This window comes from Camponotus vicinus, unplaced genomic scaffold (assembly GCF_025532165.1).
Source record: "Camponotus vicinus isolate PSW18456_S1 unplaced genomic scaffold, iyCamVici1.0 SCAF_9, whole genome shotgun sequence".
Taxonomy (NCBI): Eukaryota; Metazoa; Arthropoda; class Insecta; order Hymenoptera; family Formicidae; genus Camponotus; species Camponotus vicinus.
In genome coordinates this window covers 369,124-388,148 of record NW_028141981.1, presented here as the reverse complement: position 1 = coordinate 388,148, position 19,025 = coordinate 369,124, and the positions used below count along the sequence as shown (strand labels likewise).

General features: G+C 31.1%; 1 protein-coding gene and 1 long non-coding RNA gene across 6 annotated transcripts in view; one reads left to right on the top strand and one right to left on the bottom strand.

The window, feature by feature from the left end:
* The first annotated feature begins 60 nt into the window (after positions 1 to 60).
* Positions 61 to 19,025, top strand: part of LOC145977175 (uncharacterized) — a 37,289-nt gene continuing 18,324 nt past the window's right edge. For 2 of the 3 annotated variants that reach the window (XR_014440448.1, XR_014440449.1), the window contains exons 1-6: positions 61 to 266; positions 11,168 to 11,357; positions 12,237 to 12,394; positions 12,657 to 13,168; positions 17,149 to 17,383; positions 18,425 to 18,723. This is a non-coding gene — a long non-coding RNA (uncharacterized LOC145977175). The remainder of the gene's footprint in view (positions 267 to 11,167; positions 11,358 to 12,236; positions 12,395 to 12,656; positions 13,169 to 17,148; positions 17,384 to 18,424; positions 18,724 to 19,025) is intronic. The other variant, XR_014440450.1, reaches the window with a different exon arrangement.
* On the bottom strand, positions 263 to 19,018 carry Root (ciliary rootlet coiled-coil, rootletin). 3 transcript variants are annotated; one of them, XM_083108925.1, is made up of 27 exons: positions 18,375 to 19,018; positions 11,151 to 11,243; positions 10,007 to 10,228; positions 9,691 to 9,899; positions 9,199 to 9,583; positions 8,923 to 9,078; positions 8,539 to 8,841; positions 8,225 to 8,461; positions 8,008 to 8,144; positions 7,747 to 7,907; positions 7,545 to 7,675; positions 7,083 to 7,445; positions 6,632 to 6,991; positions 6,293 to 6,485; positions 5,825 to 6,184; positions 5,563 to 5,748; positions 5,242 to 5,486; positions 4,960 to 5,175; positions 4,679 to 4,880; positions 4,450 to 4,562; positions 4,182 to 4,358; positions 3,988 to 4,095; positions 3,744 to 3,923; positions 3,224 to 3,436; positions 2,849 to 3,154; positions 2,312 to 2,698; positions 263 to 2,152 (listed from the first exon to the last, which is right to left on the bottom strand). In XM_083108925.1, exons 1-27 carry the CDS (start codon positions 18,381 to 18,383, stop codon positions 1,871 to 1,873), a joined length of 5,934 nt encoding a protein of 1,977 aa, XP_082965051.1. In that variant the 5' UTR covers positions 18,384 to 19,018; the 3' UTR covers positions 263 to 1,870. The 3 variants fall into 3 exon arrangements, with proteins under 3 accessions (XP_082965051.1, XP_082965052.1, XP_082965053.1); XM_083108926.1 differs by lacking the exons at positions 11,151 to 11,243; positions 18,375 to 19,018 and adding an exon at positions 10,604 to 10,812; XM_083108927.1 differs by lacking the exons at positions 11,151 to 11,243; positions 18,375 to 19,018 and adding an exon at positions 10,321 to 10,811.

Below are 19,025 nucleotides of genomic sequence, written 5' to 3'. Positions count from 1 at the left end.
GATGTGTGATTTCTAAGGGATTGCCAACTTCCTGCAAGTCTGAATAGGCTTGAAGTACGCAGCGCGTCGCGGTCATTACGATTGATTACAGTCTCGTGTTTTAGTCGAAAAAATATATGTATATATTATATAAACTTGTATAAATTTTTCATTACGAAAAAATATTGTGTTATAGAACGAGAGTAAATTTCTGGGATGTAATGGTAATAGGACAATAAGTGAAAGTGTTATAGAGAGAGGAAATACAATTGAAACATGCAAATGTGGTGAGTGATATTTAATTTCAAATATATAATTCAATAACATATGTAACAATGGTATTTTTAAGATTTACATATATGCCATTACTATATATGTTTCTAAAAAAGTGTGAATGTGAAATATAGAATTTAATGATAGTACAATATATATGTATATGACAATTTTTCTACATTATTCTAGACCTAAAAAAAACTCTTTGCATGGAAACATATATTAACGACAATGCTTGATTTATGAATGCATTATGTTTGATTAAAAAGATTTCTTTGATAAGATAAACTTTTTTTCATTACAAATTGTATTACAAATAGCCTAATTAATTTAAAATTCTTTTGATAATCGGTTTGGTATAAAAATTTCTCACTTGATAAAACCTTGCATTGTACGAAGCAAAATAATATTTTTTTAATACTCTCAATCATCCTGCATCAGGCTATATAGTGCACAGGACTGGATGTCTATATTCTTAATAATAAAGAACAGACACAGTCCACTCTTTGTCATCTATGTCTGTATTTTTTAATCCTCTGCTGTATATTACAGCATTACCAGTCTCTACGTTAGCAAATGGCTCAGTGACTTTGCATCTCTATCTGATAATCAGAAGCATATCTCTATAATGCTCTTGTTTGCTGATTTTCTTTGGTCTCAAAATGAGACTAAACATAGCATTTTTTCTTACTGTTACCACCTACTTTATAAGCACTTCTCATTATATGAGAGTTGCAAGCTTTCCCTTTATAATATATCTCTTCAATTATCCGTGTTAAAAATAATACAATATTATACACATATATACCTAAATAAATAAATTTATAAATTAATCACAATATTAATGGACGGATTGTAGACTTGTACATGTTCAATTTGTTTTAAATTTTTGCCATAAAATCTTGTTGAATATTAGATGATTAAATTTATATTAATTTTACTGTAAAGTTTTGTTAAATATTAGACAATGATTTAATTTGTGTTAATATATTAAATATATAAGTAAATGTTATGAGATAATAAAAAGAGATCATTTTATGTGCATTAATTATTAATTAATATTAAACTGACTTCTATGCTATTCCTTTATAATCAGATAACTAGACAAGAATTGATGTAGCAAAAAAAATTGCAAGTATTATTATTATATTCAGCAAAGTATTTTTGTGGAATGTATATATCTTATATCACAAAAATCTTCATATATGTTTTGTGCACATTAATAAACTGTATGAAATGTCTATATTTCATATGTATAATCATTTGGAAGCATAAAATTTGTATAAAAAATTTGATAAAAGTTCAATATAAAAATCGCATATCAAATAAAATGTCATTATAAAATTTGTGATTGCCTTAAAATGTAAAATACGAAGAAGTATTATTAATTCATGATTTATCAAATTAGATTAATGATTTCATGCCTTCTTTAAGTAACGACTTTGATATGTAATGTTGAAGCGCACTAAACAATATTTTTATGTGCACAAATAATTATACTTTATAAATTCTCAAGAAATATAACTACTTGTATAAGTACTTATATACTCTTGTATAAATATATATGTAATATTTGATACTGGCAGTTTCCCCAAAGAAAGTACAGTCACTTGTTGCATTATTTCAATTGTGACGGAGTGCCGGATCGGTGAGACGAAGGTGGAGCAGGTAAAGCTAATGATGGCGGCAAACTAGTAGTACTCGTCAAGGTAGAGTCTAATTTACGCGCTTCGTGTTCCAGTAATACCGCATCTAGTGACGGATCTTGCGCCACGGTTCTCAAAGAATCGCCCAATGCTTGTCGCAATTGTTGCATTTCTCTACCGGCCCGTGAACTCCGCAAAACGTACAACTGTCTGCGCTTTATTTCTTGATTGAGCTGTTCTCGTAATAATTGTATCTACAAAAGAAAGATTTATAATGTATGTGTACAATATTGCATTATTTTTTTTATTTAAACAATTATGTATAAATTTAAACAATTATGTGATAGATATATAATGTGGATACACTACATTCTCTCTTATACAAATTTATATTCTATCATAGATATATGTACCTGATTTTCTAAACGTGATACTTGCTGACGATGACTTTGTTCTCTCGCCTCTAATAATTTTTCGGCCTGCAATTGCGCGGCTCTGATCCGTTCTAATTCTCCACTTCTGTCTCGACTTGTGTCCAATAATGAATGGGGGGAATGTATATAAGTTGACTTAATTCGTATAAGTTCGGCCTCCTTTTCCGCCAATTGGGTCTCCAATTTACGTATCTTTAATCTTAATTCTCTATTTTCATGTTCCAAGTTGTCAAGACTATAACTAGTACCTAGAAGTTCTATATGTGCTTTTTCTGGACGTTCGTAACTCTTGCTTCGAATAACACTCGTTTTGCCCGCAGCAATTTGACGTTCTAAATTACGTTTATCAGCTTCTAATAATTTCACCTATTAAAAAATATATTTGTTATAAATAATATATTTATTGTAAATATGAAATTTTTAATTGTTTTATATACTATTTCTTGAGTCTCTCTCTCTCTCTCTCTCTTTTTCTCTGCGAGAGATTTTAATATTTGTATAATCATTTACATTTACCTTGTCATTAAGAGCATCCACTTTTCCTCTCATTTCGCTTCTTTCTCTTTGAACAGTTTGTAGTTGTCGTAATAGTTCTTCATCTTTGGTGGTACTGCCTTCCGGCGGCCAAGTAGACAATCTTAATTGTGATTCTAAAGCTGATCGTTGCACTTCATTATTAGCCAACTCATTCTGTAGTCGCGCATTTTGATCAATCAATGATTGATTCGTATGTTTTAAATCGCTTAGGGTCTGCTGCACCGTTTCTAGGCGTTCGGATAATATTCTACGCTCATTTTCGGTATTCGAAAGCTGTTTCTGCAGCTGAAGATAAATAAAATAGTGTTTAATATTTTAAATGAAAAACAAATAGCTTATAGAATAGTCTTTTACCTGTTTGAGTTTCTCATTATTACTTTGAGAGGAAGTAGTGATCTCTATTATATTATGCTGTAATAGATTCATCTCACTCTTGAGTTCGCTTTCCGTGGCAGATGCTTTCTCTAGTGCCAGTTTTAATTGCTCTATGGTAGATTTTAAGGATGCGCAACGTTCCTCTAGATTTGTCATAGTGCGACTTTGCGTGTCAAAACGATCTTGTAATTTCTAATAAGAAACAAAAAATAGTATTTATAAGATTTGTATTTAAATTCCAAATCCAAAGAAATTTATTGACCAAATTATTATGATTGATTTTTTTATTCGAGTAAAGATGTCTTTATTTCAAAGTGCAGATTGTATTATGGATAATTAAAGTGACAATAAATTACAATAATTTAATTGCCAATAATCTACTAAATTTAAAATTTAATTATTATGAATCATTACGTGTCTTGCTATATACTGCGATATATCTAAAATATAAATGTGTTTTGTACACGAGAAAAAGCACATCTTAGAATTGAGATCTTACTTGAATATGCGCTTCTTTTTCTTGGAGCATCATTTGCAATCTTTGGAAATCGCCGTCTAAGGACATTCTATGTAATTCCATTTCTGTTGCGCGAGACTCGCTATGGCGAACATCCTTTTGAAGACTGCGCTTTTCCGTTTCCAATCTGTTTAATTCATGTTTCATTTTCTCGAATTTATCCTAAAGCATAAAGTGTTATGTATACTTAGATTATAATGATTATGAATATTTCTTTTTTTCATACCTCGTATTGAGATTTCTCTTCCGATTCAGTACTAATCTTTAATTCTAACATTGACAATTTTTCACATAATTGCTCGCATTCTTTGGTTTTTTGTTGCAATGCATCCAGCTAAAGATAAAATAAATATTAATGTCTTTTTAGCATAGAGGGAGAATATATAAGATATATAAAGAGATAGATATAAAGAGATTTACATGTGCTTGATAACTAGTTTGTTTTTGAGTTAGTTTTGCCTCCAAAGATTTCTTCTCTTCCTGAAGCGTACGAATATTAGCTAGAAGATTATTGACTTTTATATCGGTATTACTTTGATTTTCTTGAGATTCTTTCAACTGTTTCTTTAAACTGCACAATTCCGTCTTGTAATCGTCCTGCAATTTATTAAACCATACAAATTTTATTATAACACAAATCAATATCTTATATAATTAACTTATATAATTATCGAAATTTAGCACATACTCTCTCACGTTCGATTTGGGCAACTTGTTGCATAAGTGATCGCACGCCCTTTCTAATAGCTTCAGGATCGACATCCAATATGATATCTCTACCAGTGTCACCGTGATCTTGCACTTGATTAAAATACATTATATATTAACTGTATGTTACATATATCATCTCACTGTATAAGATAACAGTGTCTCGTTGCTGCCAATTAAACTAAGAGATTTTATTTTATATAAATTACCACGTGCCGGACTCCATCTTCTTGATGGACTCATCAATTTAAACGGCATATTTACGCTCCCATCCATTTGAATGCCGGCGATACGGCGGAGCGTAGAGCCTACACTACTCAATTTCTGCTCCACTTCCTTTTTAGCGGTTTCCAATTGCGACAATTGAGCATCGAGAGCTCTCACTCTTCCTTCAGATCCTCCTAGACGCGCCTGATATAATATGCATGCTTTTAATTTTAATACGGAATATGCAAGTTGTCGTCTTTTTATTATCCGTCTTCGAGAATACCTTCAACTCTTGCAATTGCTGCGTGGCATCGGCCAAACAAACTTCCAGATTATGCTTCTGATCTTCCAGTTTTCTCTCGCGGCAGCGGCTATCCTCGAGACGCACCAGCAACTCTTGCTCTCGAGCACGCCACCTTTCATCTTCCTCGTCTGCTCGCGTGCGTAATTTTCCCAGTTCTTGTCGTGTAACTTCCAAGCTATTATCCAGATCGACAACCTAACGAAAGAAAAGACCTCGCGTTAATTGAATTGAATAAAAAAATCTTGTATAACATTTTTATACCTGTTTCTTCACTTGATGTAATTGCAATTGTATACGCTCTCTTTCTTCAATCTCGTTAGCTAATCTAGCTTGCAGTTCCTTTTCTTCGTTCTGAGCTTGGGAATTATTCTCATGACATTTCTGTAATTCGTCCTGCGTAAAGCGAAGTTGTTGTTGCAATTGCAATGCGTCGCGTTCCAAATCTCGCACTTGAGCTTGTAAACGCGTTCTCTCAATGTCCATGGTCGCTTTCGCATCCTCCAATGCTAAACACAGATATTTTAGCAGTTACATATTGAACCGTTAAATATTTATATGTATGAAGAAGAGAGTAATACCGACTTGCTATTTTTTGATACGATTCTTCCAAAATTCTTCCCTGTTCTCTTCTTTCAGTTTCGATTTGCTTAACACGTTCTCGTAATTCCTTGTTGCTATTATTATATTTCTCTTTTTCATATGTCGTATCTGCCAATTGTCTCCTTGAATCTACTAATTCTTTGCGCAGTGTCTCATTAACATTGTCAGCTGTAATTATATAAATTGTAATTATGACAAATAATTACAAAATTAAATGTGTTGTATAAAGAAAAGAGTAGATTACCGTCTTTAAGTTTTCTAATAGTATCGTGTAACTGATTTTGCAGTCCGTCTACTTTATCTTCCGTCATGTGTAATTGAACTTGTAATTCTTCAACTTCTCTTTGCGTGGATTCGCGTTCTTTCCAAAGTTCTTCTATTTTTAAATCAAGTTTCAGCTTTTCTTCATTAGCTTTCAACTTGGTTTCGTCCAACTTTGTTCTAAGACGATTTAATTCATCGCGCAATTGATTCGTATTATTACGTTCTTGTTCCGCGCGTGTTGCAGCCTCCCTTTTCACACGTTCCAGAGTATTCTTTTCTTCTTCTAATTCACGCATAATAGCGTTAATTTTTTCAATTAAAGCCTGTTGATCGTGATGAGCTGTAACAAATTATCAAATATTTTAAGATATGAACATATATTAAAAATATATATTAATTCTTATAAAAACTCAATTAAAATTTAGTAAGAATATTTAATCATACATACCTATAAGAAGTGCCTGTTGTTTATCATTTTCGGCCCTAAGAAGTGCTTCCTCGTGCTGTTTGCATAAATTCTCTACATGTTGTTGCAATTCTTCTATTCTCTGTTGCAGTTGATTAATTTCTTCATTTTTTTCTCCTTCCAATTGTAACACGGACTGTTGCAACCGTTTCTCTAAACTTATTCTTACTTGCTCCTTACAAAGGTAAGATGTAGAAGAATGGACAAAAAAGTGAAAACATATTTAATAACTCGATATACAATATATCCATGTATTAATTGGAATTAATAGTAATATATTAGAGATGGAAAAATTATGTAAAGAAGTAAATAAGAAAGTACCTTTTCATCAGTCATTTTCTTCATATTATCCTCAGATTGTTTCTTCATATTCGATATAATTTGTTGAAATTCTGCTATTTGATCACCACTTTGTTGTGTAAGCGATTGTTTCATATCTTGCGCACGTTTTTCACTGTTTTCTAATTCTTTTGTTAGTCGTGTCACCTGTCCTTTTAAGCTTTCTTGTTTGATTAACGTTTCTTTTTGCTCTTTTTCCAACTGTGTCTTCTTGACATGTGTAGCTTCCAAATTAGTTTGTGTATCAAACAGTACTCCTTCTAATATTTCTTTTTCAGTTCGCATTGATGCAAGTTGCTCTTGCATTCTTTGAATTTCTTTCTCATTTGTTTCTAAAAGCACCTATAGAAACAAAAAGATTACTTTATTTCTATAATAATAGATCAGAGAAAGATATATTGTATAATATTCATATAAGTAATTTCATTCTTACCTGTTTCTCCTCATTATCTTTTACAAGATCTTTCAAATTTCTATTTATTCGTGCATTCATTTCATTGGATTGTTCTAGTCTTTGTCTAAGTCTCATGAGTTCTTCATTCAATGTTTCTTTCTTTCGCGCCAAAACCGACAGTTGATTACTCAAATCACTACGTTCGCGACTCACTTGGCCCAATTCTATCTCTACTTTCTCCTTTTCTATCTCCAAAAATTTAATTTTCTCATTCAACGTAACTTTTTCAGATTCTATGTCAAGCCTAGTTTGTTCAGCTTGCAATAATTCTTTTCTCAGTGAATTTAAATCCCCTTGTTGATCGATAGATTGACTTGCAAGTTTATTTTTCTCATCAGTCATCTACAACAAGTATAATTATAATTAACATGAAAATATATATATATATATATATATATATATATATATATTACTGCTGAGATAATATTAAACTTGGATTACTTTTTTTAATTCTTCTTGCAATTTCTGTTTATCCTGTTCGTGATTAGAGCACATTGCTTCCAACTTTATCAAAATTTCTTGTACATCGGACTTTTCCAATAATATCCGTTCCAATTCCAATTCAAGATCACCTGAATTATTTTATGTAACATGTATACAACTTATCAAAGATTATATATATTTGTAAGAATATATAAGATACCTTTGCTTCTTTCAATTTGAGAGATTAATCCATCAGTTTCCAGTTTTTGTTGTTCCAACATATCTTTGGCAAGATAAGCTTTATTTAAATCTTCTCGTAGCGTCAAAAGTTCTTCTCGCATTTTACTACATCTATCCTCCTCTGATCGTAAATTCAGTTCTCTACAAAATATTTTGTAAAAAATATATTTGCTCTCGTTTATAAATAATTTGGCAGAATTAAAACGTGATTTATACAATACATAATTGGTAATTTATTTACTTTAAATCAGCATCCTCTGATACTCTACTAAGCTCGTTCTGCAAATACAATTTTTCATCTTCTAGATTGTCACATAATTTTTGTAATTTATTATTGGTCTTTTGAAGTTTTTCATAATTATTTTTAAGAGCTTCTAGCTGTAATGTAAATACCAATTAATAATTATAATTCTATTAATAGTCGTGTAGAAGAAATTGATTAATACTTTAAATCTTACCATACTATTAAGCTCCATTTTATTTTTATCCAATGCATTTTTCTCCAATTTTACAGTGTCAAGACTTTTCTGCAACATCTCTTTCTCTTGATTTAACTGTGTACATTGCGAACGACACGTATCCAATTGAGATATCAATTCTGTCACTTTTGTATTTAGTGTCTGAGCGTTTGTCTCTGCGGTATCCCATTGCTTGCGCATTGTTAGAAGCTGTTCCTTGTTGGTTTGCAATTTTATCTAAATTACAGAAAGCATTTGTAAGCATTTGTAATTAATATGTGGAATATATTTTTCTTCTTATATGATACATATACCTGTAATTCGCGTATAGTTAATTGATATTTCTGTAAAGCTGCTCGTACTGCGCTTATAGTACTCTCAGCAAGTGCTGGTATAGCAATGTTTCTCGCGCTTCTTTTCGGTGATCTTTGCGAAATTTGCCCACCGGATGATAAATGAATATGCGAAGGTGCCTGCTTTACATCGACGTCCCGAGACTCGGCATCTTGAATCACAGCATGCGCGATATCTCTTAATGCAGATTCTAATACTTCGATATCCTCTTGCATACGCGCAGTTTGAGTCACTGCTGCTTCAGAAATTCCACATCTTTCTTCCTGTATACATCAGAAAACATATATAATTTAAATAAAATTAATTAATAAATTAGACTTGAAATAGGATAAATTGATATCTACTAAATTGCGAATTTCTCGAATAAACTGATCTATCCGATCGTCTTTTGTGCGAATTTCATGTTGATCAGTAGCGTGTTGTTGCTTAAGTGCTGCAATTTCTGTTTTCAAAACAGTTACAGCTTGTTCTTCCTCCTGTTGTTGTAATCTTTGGGATGGCTGAAAATAAAGTAGAAGAAGGAAGTACAATATAAAATATCAATAGAACAAAATTATAGATAGAAATATAAATTGTTATTAATATTTGTTATTATAAAATAAGTTAATATAATTTTATACTGTTGATTGTACTGCAGTTGCTTGTAGTTTCATAGTAAAACTTATACTATTACACGCTGATGTCATTTCATTAGATGAAGAAGTAATTTCATTCCGTAATTTAGACAAATCTCGTTCTGTAGCAGATTTCATTTCTGCAAACAATCTTTTAACAGACACGACATCACGCCATAGGTTCAATAATCTGTTGTGCTCGGAGATGTAATATTCATTGAACGCCTGTTCCTCTTCCTTCCATTCATCTTCCTTAATAGCCAACTCCTCACGCAATATATCCCAATCATTGCTTAATTTCTGCAAATCAGTAGTTAACGCTTCATTTGTTTGATGAGACTCTTCGAGTTGATCTTTCAGAGATGAGTTTAGTTGCAAAAGTTCTTCACACCTATGGCAGAGAAAAGTATCTTTATAAAATGAAATATAATTTATATATTTATTAATCAAAGGATATATAGAGCTTAATATGTTAATTTATGTTGTATTTTCTCATACTTTCGTCGTTCCTCTCCAAGTTTTTGTAAGGCAGTATCCAAATCATGAATTTGCTCCTCGCGTATATCCCTGAGTGTCTGATGAGCAGCCTCTAATGCAGAAGTAGATGATACCGCAGCAGTTGCTGCAGTTGGTTTAGTAGTATCACAAGGCACTGTTTCTGCCATTTGATTTTCCAATTCTGAACATCTCTGTTTGTACTGCAAAACCTAAAATATATCTTTAATTATTATTTATCGTTAACAATTTATCATTAACAAACTTTGTTATATATCAATTTACAGTTTTCTTAGTAAAGAGAATTTACAGTATTTACTTTAGCTTGTAAGCGTGAGACAAGAGCAGCTTGGTGTTGTTGAGCCTGCCGATAGGTATCCAAACGTCTCTTATAACTTGCAGCCTCTTGTTCCAAACGATGACGGAGTTCATAATTTTGTCTAACCAAAGCATCCGGTGACAGATCTTCATCGCTACCCTGTTCTTCTATAGCACCCCCGCTACGTGCAGAATCCATCTTTGTTCCACTGCCTCGTTCTGTCTATAAATGTATAATTTTCTAATTTACTTCACTGCTATGTAATCATATCCTGCTTTTTTCTTTAAAGAGTTAAATATTTTATATTTTATTACCACAATAACATTTTCTCCAATTTTTCCTAATACGATATCAATGAAAATGACAAAAACTGAATGTGCAAGATGAAACAATTCTCATTAGGAAATCATTCTTTTTTCTTATTAAAGTGTAAATTTTTATTACATGTTCTAAAAACTAATTTCATGACGAAGATATGCGATAACTCTATTCCAATTCCAAATTATTATTAATGTTGATATGCATAAGTATCATATGGATAAGAAGTACAAATCTGACAAATGTAGGAAATGGTCTATCATCAAAAATAAACATTACAATCATATGCATTTTTTCTATTTATTTTTTTTTTTCTCTATCGAGACTGCTTCCAATGCGAGAAAATTATCTAGCATATGTACATTTCCACATTTATAAATTTCAAAAACTGCTTATATTAATTTCCCTGTCTTTACAATAAAATCATACACCACACTAAACATTTTTATTTTTCTTTTTTTTGGTTATGATTCTGTTTATTATTTGCTGTGGGTTGCCATGACAATCTGATGACGTCACATTCATTGAACCGCTCCTTATGAATCACATAGATTGAACGCGTTTTTTTACGCATATTATATCACAAAATGACGTAGAATATAAAACATTTCTGAATCTACGAATTGACAAAATATGAAATTCTTTTCAAAAAATTAACTTTAATTTATAATATAGAGAATTTGTTAATTTTTTAAATTAAAAAAAACTTTAATCTTTCAAACATCAAATTCTTATCTTTTGATATTTCTTTCTGTTTCAATTTTATTTTAAATTAATATTTTATATATAAATCGATGTTTTTATAAATTTAATAATTTTTTTTTACCTCCTTGGCTTTGCTAGAAGCTCTGAGAAACGGTGGCCGCCGCCTCTCCATCTGTCCCCGTGCCGACAATTGAGATGTTCCTTTCGAAACTGGCTGCAACATATATAATTTTGATTTGATCATATAATTTGAATATAATATAATATTCTCCTTTTTCTATACAAGAAAACAGAAAGAAGGAAAAACAGAAGAAAAAACATTATATTTGTAAGCACTTTTTTAATATATTGTCATGATTTTTTAATATATTATTTATTTAGATGATACGTTTCTGTTATATATACATATATATACACATACAAAGCTTTGTATATATAATTAATGTTTTATTCCCAATTTCTAGCGAATTATCTCTTCGCTAATTTTATCACAATTATCTCTGGCTGTAGAAATAATACTCTGTTTAAAAATAATTTAAGAGCAAATTAAAACCATTAAATAGTGAAACAACATGATTAATCTGCCTTCATCGAGATTCTTTTTTTCTAGATTTGTATATAATATGACCCTGCTGAAAGAAAGGCATCTTAAATTTGCTTATAATTATATGATAGGTCAGCTTGTTGATTATGCCGGTCTTTGCGTGAAACCGAAATACACCGTTATCATATTATGAAGACAAAACAAATTAGCGAAATAGAAATTCTGAGTGCGTTTTGTGTGTTTTGTCTCCGCGTTTATATTTTTAACTCTTTGACTCGTCAGGAAAATAGAATAACTGTTTTCCTGACGATCGTTTATAATTATATCGTTTATAATAAAGTATAGAATACTGAAAAATTTCAAATGATTATTTTTTTGTATGTGTATTAAATAATATCAAATAAATTCAAAAAAGAAGATTACATTTAGAAAGTTTTCATCCTAAAAATTATTTTACATTGTGGTAATTAATTCAATTTCGTTAAATTGATTGATTTTATCATGCAATAATAATATAATTACATATAATTATATATAATCAATTGAAATAATTAATAATCATTACTACTGTTTTGAATAAATGTATTATTAATTGCGAGGACTGATGTCGATGTATATTCGCCAAATTAACGACACGGTTTATCTTTCGTATTTTATCATTAGCCTAGGTGTGTGAAATTCTCATATGGGATGATGATATCTGTACATATAATCGCGTGAATTAAACGTGCTGCGAAATCATACACCGGAAATCGACACGTAGGATCGCATGAATTGACTGTTTCACCCACGCTTCGCACGACTAGTATCTATGGAAATCGGTTATTTACCTTTGCATGAATATATTGCTAAAATAGAATCTAAGGGTTTATTATCTGCTATATTTTACATAAGTTTTAACAAAAAGGTATTTTTTTAATTAATTAAACGCCCGCTCTGGATCATAAGTTTTAGGAAAATAATTTATCTGAAAATCTCAATATAAAGTCAGTTTTTGTATAAAAAAATGCATTAAGAGCATTGTAGTGCAACTAATAATATAAAAAAGATGCTCACATCAGATTCTCAAATACTTTTTCTTAGCAAGAGACTGCGATCTAGAATGAACATGCGAAATTTATTGAATGGTTAACATGGATGGAGTGTGCTTTTCAAGGATGATGTTATCCAATGGAAACTATAGTATATTGCCAATTCACGCGGCTAGTTTCAAATCATCGTGGCTACTTAAAATACAAAGGAAGTCTTTGCACACGGAAGTCAAGCCAATGTATTCGGCAGTGATATTCTGAGCATATATCGATTGGTGCCATTCAGTGCCTGGTAGTAAGCTTGAGCTTCTTCACTTCCTATTCGCTCCCAGATGTCAGATACTAGAAGCCCTTTGCAGAAAAGGCAGGACGGATCCTTCGTACGGACTCACCGACTCGAGTTATACGTTTTATTCAAAGAGGAGGATTCGATTTCTCGGGAAGAAAAATTGGCAAAAACTGGAAGAAAATCGATTGTTCGAATTCTCCTTTCACGATTTGTAATATTTATAATATTGAAAATTAATTCTGCGAGAAAGAAAGAGAGAAAGAGAAATTGTGATAGTAAGATATAAAATCCTTAAAAAATTAAAACAACTTTAATATTAAATATTAAATAAAGCGACATCCTTCTTTCTCTTTCATGCATTTTAAAAATGTGTGGTAGAATGTGAAAATATATTTCTTTTTTAATATTGTACAAAATGCACAGTAATAAGCATGTTTCATTCCGTCATTTCGTTTATTAAAGACGCGGCGTCTCTTAATTTTGGACTTTGAAATCGACAATTTCACAGATAATTGTAACTGTCACAAATGACAAATGAAGTGCGGAAATCGGTCAGACTCAAAGTGCAGAATTTCGTTTTGGTATCAAACGCCGACTCATAAATATCTTCATAAATTTATTACACATCGATAGCGTATCTCGTAGACAACAGCGTGTTTTATAACGCATGTGCAAAAATAATTTTTTTTCGAATCTGTCATTCGCGATCCTCGTGCTAATCGACAGCCGCGTAAATTAAATTTTTTAATACGGGAAAATAAGTCTCAATTTTGTGAAACTTCTTAACGTAAAATTTCCGTCGCCAAGTCTCCATCGAGAAGAGGAGTCGAATATCAAACTGGATCGAGTCTGTCTGTCTGTATGTATCTGAGCGATTTTTTACAGACTGTGACTTCATGGGTCAATGAGACTGTAATCGCTTTTCCCTCGGCTTTCTCGCTTCATCCCGTCGTGAAGAATTATAGGTTTTTAACAGAATGTAGGGGAGTCTTTTTTCTTTCCATCGACGGAACAAAGATCATCGAAAGAACGATATCTATTTCGAGAAATTTTGGAAAAGATGTTAGGACACTTTTCTTACATTACAAAATTCTAACTATATAATTCGAAGATGTGGACTTCGAATTAATCGCGAAGAAAATATAATTATATATACGTCTTTAATCATTGTGTCCCCCCTCCCCTTCCGTGAAGGAATTCGCGTCAAACGCCCAGATATATTCGCAATTACAGTTTCATAAAGGATGCTTATCTTTGCCTTTGATCATATGTGCAGACCAATTTTCGTTTTGTATTATCGTATATACATATGTGTCGCGAACTTTATTAAGATTAACCATTATTATCATAAAACTAGAAACTGAAGGAGTTATTCTTCCTGATAACATTTCTCGATGACATTATCATTTGCGACATTCGAGAAAAAATATTGCAAGAATTTGAGATTAAAAGGAAAATCTCTACGTTACATTCTATAAATCAGATTCATTATACACGAAACGTGATTTGTTGCATGCTAAGTGTTTTCATAACAACGATACATGGATTTGTCGATAATGAATGTTTCAAAACATATTAATATGCGATTTTTATTCGATACGTTCTCATAATTAATTTCGTTCATTTGTAAAAATTTATTATTCGTTTATTTCTCACAAGTTCTGATATTGATGCATTACGTAATTTTGCAATTTTAAATTATAAAATTTAGAAAGAATCAAGAAAATACCCGTGCTTTTTACATACATAAATAACCGCGACCAATGTCCAATGATTAAGATTCCAAGTCTAATGTGTTAAAATGATATCATGTAAATACCAGGCGTTAATCACATATTCAAACATAAGATTGTAAGAAATGGAAAGTTAAAAAAACGAATTACACAACACTACATGTATGTGGAAAATCAAAGATATTTGTTTGACCCGAATATCGATTAAATGTGTTAAAATGATATTATGTAAATACCAGACGTTAATCACATATTCAAACATAAGATTGTAGAAATGGAAAGTTAAAAAAACGAATTACACAACGCTACATACAGGGTGATTCATATAAAGTGACCGATGTGAATATTAGCTAAAGTTGAAGAGCTATGAAAAAATTTTTATACCAAAAGATGTTTGACACAGAGGGGGACATCGTACAATGTACAATATGTATGGTACAAACGATATTTTTATAGATGAAGGCATTAAGGAGATTTCAAGATCAACTTAATTTTTTTAAATGGAACCCCTTATTTTTTTATTACATATTCTTGTAGCTCATCTCGAGAGCTTTCTAAAACACTATAATTAAGTTAGTTTCCATTAAGTACTTTCCGAGTTATGAGGCTTGAAATCATTTCTTAATTTTACATAAACCGTAAAATATCTTGTAAAATATTCATTTTTCGATTATCTTACCTTAATACTTTTACGTACAAAATAATGAGAGGAATCAATTGGTGTAAAGAAAACATATAGTTGTTTCGAAGAAAAAATAACTATGTGTTTTCTTTACACCAATTGATTCCTCTCATTATTTTGTATGTAAAAGTATTAAGGTGAGATAGTCGAAAAATGAATATTTTACAAGATATTTTACGGTTTATGTAAAATTAAGAAATGATTTCAAGCCTCATAACTCGGAAAGTACTTAATGAAAACTAACTTAATTATAGTGTTTTAGAAAGCTCTCGAGATGAGCTACAAGAATATGCAATAAAAAATATGGGGTTCCATTTAAAAAAATTAAGTTGATCTTGAAATCTCCTTCATCTATAAAAATATCGTTTGTACCATACGATGTCCCCCTCTGTGTCAAACATCTTTTGGTATAAAAATTTTTTCATAGCTCTTCAACTTTAGCTAATATTCACATCGGTCACTTATATGAATCACCCTGTATATATGGAAAATCAAAGATATTTGTTTAACTCGAATATCGATTAAAACGTTGCATCAGCATGGTTGATACAATTATATAACGATAATGAACATTGCCCGCGACGATTTATAAATCGCAGTATTTTCGAATAAATTATGCAACATACACATATTGCGAGGACGGATTTTACGATCCACTTTAAACTAGAGTGCAACTCTATTTATCGCAAAGAAAATTTTCTCTTAGAAATCTATGAAATCTATGAGGTCTATGAGATCAATTATCGGAATTTCGTGAGAGATGAGAAGATATCTCTCTTTTTTTCTTTTAGTCTTTCTTTCTCGTTATTACAAAAGAAATTGTACATTCATTATATTATATACATTGTCGTGTATCGATCGATTTACTTCGTGATGATTAATGTCGGCACACGTGAGTTAAAATACGCACTAGGGGGGTTGCATTTCATATATTACATGCGTAACTTGCGACATATGTCGCATATTTACCTCATCATCATCGTTAGTCAAACACGGTTCGAAATCTGTTTTCAAATTTATTCGTATTAAAAAGTCGCGTTGATAATAAATGATATTTATATAAATTTTATTTTATTTTGTTGACATTCAAGAACTTTAATCTTATCCGATAAAAGACAAATGCTCACTATTAATATACGTATTAATGAGTAATTATGTACGACGATTTAACATGTGAAATACAATTACAAGTCGAAATCTATTTGAATATATCAAGAGATGAATAAATATATCATACAGAATAGACAGAATAAACAAGGTATTGATTTTATGACATAATCTGAGTGCATAATCGATTAAAATTATAAATAAATATTTTCTAAAAACGTCTTTGCTTTATTCTATTTCTATAGAAAATATAACGTAGTGGACACGTGGCTAGTGAGTGAGGTTGCGACACGTGACAGAATGAACCCTACGTCCTCATGAATAGATTATTATGATTTTACGTTGACACCCCGAATGCGTCATAGCCTGTGAAACTTCAGTGGCTCAATTTCATTATCAAAATCATTATCAAAATAATCATTGTTTTTTCGCGGAAGTCCAATATATATTTTTCCTGTTTAAAAAGAAATTTTTCAAAATTCTCTGTCAACGATTTTTGAATTCTAAAAGTTTACTTGAAACAAAATTTAATGGAAAAAATGACAGATACTATATTCTTCATTCATATTTACATATTTCTTAATGAATGAAGAACCATTTTAATAATTATTTATACTATTTAATTATATATCATGTAATGTGGCATAATAAATAATAATTATATGTATATGATAAATAATTTTAAGGAATGGAGAAAAGTTATATGATAATAATAACTTTTATTAATTTCTAGAACTAATCAGCTTTCACATTTATCAATTGCATCGCGTGAATGTTGGGATCTCTTTTCCGTAAAATCAATGTTTGAGGTAATAAAAGGAGTCAATCAACCCTCGACGTGGAACTAGTTACCGATGTTACTAACGATTTCATTTCTACGCGAGAATTAACTAACCCTTACGGGGGCTAATTCCTTGTTTGAAGACTTTGTCGATCAATTGTGCGATAAGAGCGTCATACGCAATTAGGTATCGAGAATTGATGCTTCTATTCTATTCGAGAATTGATATATAATTGAGAATCTAATCTCTTTCTCTTTCTTACTTTTTTTTAAGAAATTTAATCGATGATGGATTTTTAATCGATAATAGATATAGAATTTTGTACTCTCGATGATACATGAGAAAGTGCTGGCAATTAACTGTGGTAGGAATTGTCATTAACAATATTTGATAACTTTAAAAAAAATTCATGGCTAAATTTTATTGTGAATGTAATGTTAATTACTTTGAATATCTTTGTTAAAATATTGATGTAACATATGTTAATAATATATAACATATGTTAAGATATATATAATATATATAAGATATATAAATGTATCTTTTGTGTATAATTATGAATTTAACAATAGACATCATAGAGCGTAAAGTTGAGAAAATACGAGGAATTATTATTAGACTAGTTTATCTGTTTTATGATAAATGCATCTATTAGGAGCACAAGATCTTCCCTTTTTTTAATTGTCATAACATTTATTTGTGCGTACATTACGTACACACAATGCTTTATTCATAAAACCAAAGTAATTATTGTAAAAACGATTTTATATCATGATGTAATAATTTTCTTTCTACTTTTCGCTTTTTTTTCTTGTATCCCCTAAAATCCAAAAAAGAAGATACTCATTTATTTATTATATTTATTATATTTATATGTGTTAACATTTATTTATTTTATATATTTATTGTAAAAGAAAATCAGTCAAGACAGCTAAGATGTAACAATACAAATCTCCTTCTACAATTCAGTATATTTTATTTACGCATTAAATATCTTGATGTGCGCGAAGTTTTTTCGCGAAACCTTTTTAAGATTTCTGGCATAATATTATAAAAGCGTTCTCTTAAAATATATATTTTTCTATTATTAAAATACGAATTAAATATTAATTAAATAACCAATTTCGCATACTATAATAATCATTGATATTAAAATAAAAAAAATTGGTATACTCACCCGCGGCATTTTTATATGTTCTCTCGATATCCGGATTGTGATGCTTCTAGGAGACGGGAAGCGGAATGCTTGTCTTCGGCGATGAAGGAGATAGATGGTTGGCGGCGATACAGTTTCCTCAGGGCTTCTCGACGGTAGCCACGGCCCAAACGGCGGGGGTGCTTGCGTTCGCCACGAACGGTCGGCCTTCACTGAAGCGTCGTCGACATCGGCGTCGCGACGCTTCTACCGTTCATTCCCGGGGGATACCACCACCTCGTGGAGGGTGGGAAGGATGATCGCGTGCCGTGAACGCCTGCCTAAACGCGGTCCCCGCAAGTTAGAGGAACGTAGGAGGAAGAGAGGGATGGTGAGTATCTTACACGAGGCTATCCTATCACCCCCTATGCGCCGCGTGAACATTCGCGGCGCCGCGCAGCGTAAAACATCCCCAAACCAAGCATATATTTATCATACCTGCTTGCGTGTAAATGTAATATTTACTTTCGTATATAAATTTCAGGATTATTACATAGTTGTGTTATGTAATTTGATGTGTTTTTTGAAAGGACGTGATGATTTCAGGTGACTTTGAGATTTGAAATAGGTCGAAGAGGGCGCATAATGAATGATTGATAGATTTATGATGAATAATTGCTTATTATAATCGTG